This window comes from Schistocerca nitens, chromosome 2 (assembly GCF_023898315.1).
Source record: "Schistocerca nitens isolate TAMUIC-IGC-003100 chromosome 2, iqSchNite1.1, whole genome shotgun sequence".
Taxonomy (NCBI): domain Eukaryota; kingdom Metazoa; phylum Arthropoda; class Insecta; order Orthoptera; family Acrididae; genus Schistocerca; species Schistocerca nitens.
Window position 1 is genome coordinate 811,570,370 of NC_064615.1, and position 6,465 is coordinate 811,576,834.

At 45.7% G+C, this 6,465-nt stretch overlaps 1 protein-coding gene across 1 annotated transcript; it reads left to right on the forward strand.

Annotated features, from left to right (window-relative positions):
• The first annotated feature begins 1,135 nt into the window (after positions 1-1,135).
• LOC126235359 (pyrokinin-1 receptor-like) lies at positions 1,136-1,705 on the forward strand. Its single transcript, XM_049944081.1, has one exon. The coding sequence runs from the start codon at positions 1,136-1,138 to the stop codon at positions 1,703-1,705; it is 570 nt and encodes a 189-aa protein (XP_049800038.1).
• The last annotated feature ends 4,760 nt before the right edge of the window (positions 1,706-6,465 follow it).

The following is a 6,465-nucleotide window of genomic DNA, read 5'->3' on the forward strand; positions in this document are numbered from 1 at the left end:
TATTCAAGCTAGACACCATTCGCAACCTTGCAGTTTCTAAACATCTTCTCTGCAAGACGGGATTGGCGTTCTGAACTCAATCGTGGTACTGCGGGCACAACGTTTAATTTATGACAGTATCATTACCCTAAATTTTATTTGGTACGTGTGAAACCCTCTGGTCTTTTGTATAGTGAAATACTGTAAAAAAGTTATTTATTTAGTGTTCTAGAGGCTACATCTAACAGCTGTATGAAGGTTTGGTGAAAAAGTTTTCTTTGTCAAGAGTGGGGAGACGAACTCGACAATCAAAGTAAAAATATGTAAGACCATTGTGCTTCACATTTCATCGAAGTAACCGAAGACTCATTACAATCGCCACGTATTTTGCTAGACGATTGACATTTGGTGACAAAATGAGATGTGTGTCCACTAGAAGGCAAATGGTATTTTGTGCGATTTGAGAAGCCTTGGAAAAGGCATGTAGTGTGGTACATAAGACTAGCGTGGTGTTTGCTTGAAGTGAATTCGAGCTATCTTCTTCAAAAGCGGTAGGACAAGTGCGTCGATTGTAGTTCGTGTCGGGATAATTCTGTCTTCGATAACCCATTCCGCTGTCGTAAGGGCATGGAGACGACACTGACGTGCCGAGATAATCATTCTTACGTCGCTTACTACGTGAGGCTTACATAAGAAACAAGTGGTGTAGAGAGAGAAGTGAAAGAAAGTGATCTGAATGAAGATTATACAAATGTTTGTAACTGGAGTTAGTGGCCATTAACTTTCATCAAAAGCGGAATAATTCTTTTTTTCTCTCTCTTGTGAACGTATTTTCTTATGACGCACCGGTGTACACGAAAGAAACAACTGTTAGCGTTACGGAGGTTAGTGTGATTCTTTTTCAGTGCTCTGCTACTGAAGAGAATTGTGGAAAGAGGCAGGCTAAAGAGCGCAATCTCCACCAACTCTTGTAGTACAATATTACGTCGTGAACGGTTAAACGAAGTAATCGGAACTCCTGTGTTTGCTGTAGCAGTGGCCTTTACGGAGAAGAGGAACTGTTGACTGTCGTAGAGAGTGGTCGGAGCGAGACTTCCGGGGGTTGAACGTTCGCTGTTGTTGCCTCGGAGCTCGAAAGACTCGGCCACTTTGAAACATGGATTCCTCGGACACGGGCGAGACGAGCACCCCGCTGGCGCTGTCGGCGACGTCGAGCGGTGACCTGTCGGCGGTGAACGGCACGGCGCCGCCGACGGCCGCCGACGGCGGCGACCCGCTGCTGGTGTCTGCGGCGATGACGGCGCTGTACGTGGCCATCCTGGCGGCGGGGCTGGTGGGCAACGTGAGCACGTGCGCCGTGATCGCGCGCAGCCGCCACCTGCACACGGCCACCAACTACTACCTGTTCAGCCTGGCCATCAGCGACCTGCTGCTGCTCGTGTCCGGGCTGCCGCACGAGCTGTACAACATGTGGGTGCAGCCGTACGCGCTCGGCCAGGCCGTGTGCGTGCTGCAGGGCTTCGCGGCCGAGACGTCGGCCAACGCGTCCGTGCTCACCATCACCGCCTTCACCGTCGAGCGCTACGTGGCCATCTGCCACCCGTTCCAGGCGCGCGGCCTCTCCCAGCTGTCCAGGGCCGTCAAGCTCGTCATCGCTGTCTGGTGCGTCGCCCTCTGCCTCGCCGTGCCGCAGGTAACGCCTCTCCCTCTATCTACATCTGGCTAACCATTTCAGAGCCGTCTCTACCATCAAGCCGTCTAAACCGACACCGCATTCGAGCGTTGAGCGTACCGTGATTCTGACGTCATAGGCCATACCGTATAAAAAGCACGTTGCAAAAAAATGGCTCTGAGCACTATGGGACTTACCATCTATGGTCATCAGTCCCCTAGAACTTAGAACTGTTGTTGTTGTCTTCAGTCCTGAGACCGTTCTGATACAGCTCTCCATGCTACTCTATCCTGTGCAAGCTTCTTCATCTCCCAGCACGTACTGCAGCCTACATCCTTCTGAATCTGCTTACTGTATTCAGTTCTTGGTCTCCCTCTACGATTTTTACCCTCCACGCTGCCCTCCAATGCTAAATTTGTGATCCCTTGATGCCTCAGAACATGTCCTACCAATCGGTCCCTTCTTCTTGTAAAGTTGTGCCACGAACTCCTCCCCAATTCTATTCAATACCTCCTAATTAGTTATGTGATCTACCCATCCAATCTTCAGCGTTCTTCTGTAGCACCACATTTCGAAAGCTTCTATTCTCTTCTTGTCCAAACTATTTATCGTCCATGTTTCACTTCCATACATGGCTACACTCCATACAAATACTTTCAGAAACCATTTCCTGACACTTAAATCTATATTCGATGTCAACAAATTTCTCTTCTTCAGAAACGCTTTCCTTCCCATTGCCAGTCTACATTTTATATCCTCTCTACTTCGACCATCATCAGTTATTTTGCTTCCCAAATAGCAAAACTCCTTTACTACTTTAAGTGTCTCATTTCCTAATCTAATTCCCTCAGCATCACCCGACTTAATTCGACTACATTCCATTATCCTCGTTTTGCTTTTGTCGATGTTCATCTTATATTCTCCTTTCAAGACACTGTCCATTCCGTTCAACTGCTCTTCCAAGTCCTTTGCTGTCTCTGACAGAATTACAATGTCATCGGCGAACCTCAACGTTTTTATTTCTTCTCCATGGATTTTAATACCTACCCCGAATTTTTCTTTTGTTTCTTTTACTGCTTGCTCAATATACACATTGAATAACTTCGAGGACAGGCTACAACCCTGTCTCACTCCCTTCTCAACCGCTGCTTCCCTTTCATGCCCCTAGACTCTTATAACTGCCATCTGGTTTCTGTACAAATTGTAAATAGCCTTTCGCTCCCTGTATTTTACCCCTGCCACCTTTAGAATTTGAAAGTGAGTGTTCCAGTCAGAACTTAGAAATACTTAAACCTAACTAACCTAAGGACATCACACAACACCCAGTCATCACGAGGCAGAGAAAATCCCTGACCCCGCCGGAAATCGAAACCGGGAACCCGGGCGTGGGAAGCGAGAACGCTACCGCACGACCACGAGCTGCGGACAGCACGTTGCAGAGTCTTTCCGAACGTGCAGAGCAATATCCAGCATGCCAGATACTCTTGAACGCGCGTTTGAACGTTGACCAATGAGATGGAGAACGCCACTTACGTCACATGCACGCCATCCGAAGCCCACGAGAAAGACCAACACCGACTCAAAGGAAGGCCTCGGTGCTTGTTCGTGACGTCACGTCAGCTAGGCACGGCGAACGCCAAGTCTGTTGCAGGCATACTCACAATGGTGGTGTCTCCCTCTCTGGCACAAGAAAATGTGAAACTATTGGCGTTAGTTGACCAACACACATTGTTCTTAGAGATTTCTGCAATTAATTAATTGTGCAATTCATTACACTTCTTAACAAATAGTCTACTCCTGAACTTAAATTTCCACCTGTTTTAAGGATTGACATACAAAAACAACTTCATGGTATAGCAGCAACAGAATTCGTGCTTCCTTACTTTATTTGTAAATCTGAGAAAGTTACGTTTGTACTGGGTTAATTTTACAAGAAACTGTGAACATATTGGTGCTCTTCTTCAGGTATCTTCGTTGACTATGGGGTGAGGAGCACCGAATGTTAAAAAAATATCTGGCGATTGTACATGTTGGGGGAGGGGGTGGGGGACAGAAGAAGAGGCAAAAGAGAGATACTTGTTTTATCAAATAAAATTATTTTATCATATAAAGTTTCTCCTTTCAGTTGCAAGAGGGGAATATTTATCTTTTCTAATGTGCATGTTTAAAAAAGTTTAAGCTCAGCAGTATTTTCGATCTATGAAGCTATTTTGTTTCCTGTTTAGAATTCCTTTCGTTGAAAACGGCTGTAATCTAATGACTGGCAACAGTTGGACATTTACACATGTAAATTAGTTTACATTTCCAGTGACGATGTCAAACGAAAATAAATAGTGAAACGAATTAATTGTAAGGAGCATGGGGTAAGTTTCGGTAACAAAATGATCAAGTAAATATAGTTACTTGAATGTAAAATTTCCGAAGCTTGCAATGGGGCAAAGCATCTTCTCATATTGATCTAAGTTTGTTTCGACAAGATTCAGTAATACAAAACTATAATCTTCATTTGTAGCTTTACGATAGTAAGAAAATCTTTCACCTAAATAAAACTGCAGAATCCAAAACAATGCCAAACATTTTGTCCAAAAATAAGAGATTTATAGTGATAAGCACGCCCAGGCGTTTCTGCCTGCAACAGACCTGGCGTTCGCCGTGCCTGGCTGACGTGACGTCACCAGCAAGTGCCGAGGCCTTCCATTGAGTCGGTGTTGGGAAGACAGGCTGCGGCGCGTACGTCACGGGGGCAGGACTGAGCTAGCTCGCTCACTCGCACAGCTTAGCAGACGACCTACACATGTTAACTCGTAACTGGGTGTTTGCATACTAACGAGGAGTGCATGTTCTATTGGAATCTGTTTTTATGGAGTTTTACTGATTAATAGCTCTACAAACAAATACAAAAATGTGCGGTCTACTGTAATTTAAGACCTGTGTTCCACATGACAGGCCGGTCGGAGTGGCCGAGCTGTTCTAGGCACTTCAGTCGCGATCGCTACGGTCGCAGGTTTGAATCCTGCCTCGGGCATGTATGTGTGTGATGTCCTTAGGTTAGTAAGGATTAAGTAGTTCTGAGTTCTATTGGACTGACGACCTCAGATGTTAAGTCCCATAGTGCTCAGAGCCATTTGAACCATTTTCGAACCGCATAAAAGATATAACAGCTCGTTTATAGCACTCAGTCTCGTCTGGTTAACATTCCTCCCCACATACAAGACGTAGTGCCTCATTCAACTGATAATCATTTTAGCATGAGTTTAATTTTATATTAATTTTTTCCATATTTCGTAGCTTCAGTATACTGGAAGTATGAATTAAAAATTGCCTTCAGTCACAACTTCTCGTGTTTCATTAAATTCATGATACATTTCGGATCCTGTGGCTCCATCATCAGGTGTAATTTGTCTTAATGCGTGTTTCATTTTTTTCTCTTGTTTTAAGTGAAATGCATATTCGTGTCACGAAAACGTTTGACGTCAGGTTATGAATTTCGTGAGACTTCCTGTCATGAAAACGTTTGATGCCGGGTTATTAATTTCGTAAGACTTACGAAATTAATAACCTAACATCAAACGTTTTCACTTCATTCAAGAGAAAAAATTAAGGCGTGTATTTAGACAAAGTACACCTTATGATGGACCCACAGAGTCCGAAATGTACCGTGAATTTAACAAAACACGAAACTTTCTCACTGAAGGCCATCTTTAATTCATACTTCCAGCGTTTTTAATTTTATTGCACCCAATACAGTCATAACAGATTGCATGTAAATTGATGGGGGATCTCTGCAATCAGCTGCAGCGGGACATTATGCGGAATAGGCGGCGACGAGCGAAAATGTGTACCACACTGTGATTCAAAGGCGGGATTGACTCCTTACTACGCAGGTTCGTTAACCACCGCACCATCCAGGACACAGCGTTTCCGCAATTGCGCGGACTATCTCAGCACGCCTCACGGCCGATCCACATTTAACCGACCGCCACCTATCCGAGGTCCCTGTCTTTTAACTCCACGTTCGCTACTCTGAGATTCCCACAGGAGATCGGACATATTTGTGCGGCCACACTGAAAAAGAAAATGTCCGGAAGAACAGGTACCACGTGTTCATATAACTGATACGCCTATCTGGGTAATGGACTCACCTTGGATACACAAATACATCCGATTTCCTGTGGGGATCAGCAGTCAATGGACAGGGCAGCGGATAGGTGGAGCTCGCTGAGGATGTGGATCGGCCGTGAGGCGTGCCCAGATAGTCCTCGCAGTTGCGATCACGCTGTGTTCCGGATGGTGCAGTGGTTAACGCACCTACGTAGTAAGCAGGGGATTTCAGATCCCGGTCCGGTAGAGACTTTCACTGGTGGCCCCTGATTCCGCGTCATATTCTGCTTCCGAGCGAGGTGGCGCAGTGGTTAGCACACTGGACTCGCATTCGGGAGGACGACGGTTCAATCCCGCGTCCGTCCATCCTGATTTAGGTTTTCCGTGATTTCCCTAAATCGCTCCAGGCAAATGCCGGGATGGTTCCTTTGAAAGGGCACGGCCGACTTCCTTCCCTGACCTTCCCTAATCGGATGAGACCGATGACCTCGCTGTTTGGTCTCTTCCCCCCAAACAATCAAATCCATATTCTGCTGCAGGTGGCAGCAGTGATTCTCTTCAACTTACATACAATGTTTCACAGCAGTTGATTCTGAATAGTGTCTGTTCTTTCGGACATGTCAGAAAGACTAGACACCACGCATTCACATAACAAATTATTAGTAGGACTTACGTTGCGCAGCTCGTGGTCGTGCGGTAGCGTTCTCGCTTCC

What these genes read in the sequence shown, in the direction of transcription:
- LOC126235359 (XM_049944081.1), top strand. Translation starts at nt 1,136, where the DNA reads ATGGATTCCTCGGACACGGGCGAGACGAGCACCCCGCTGGCGCTGTCG.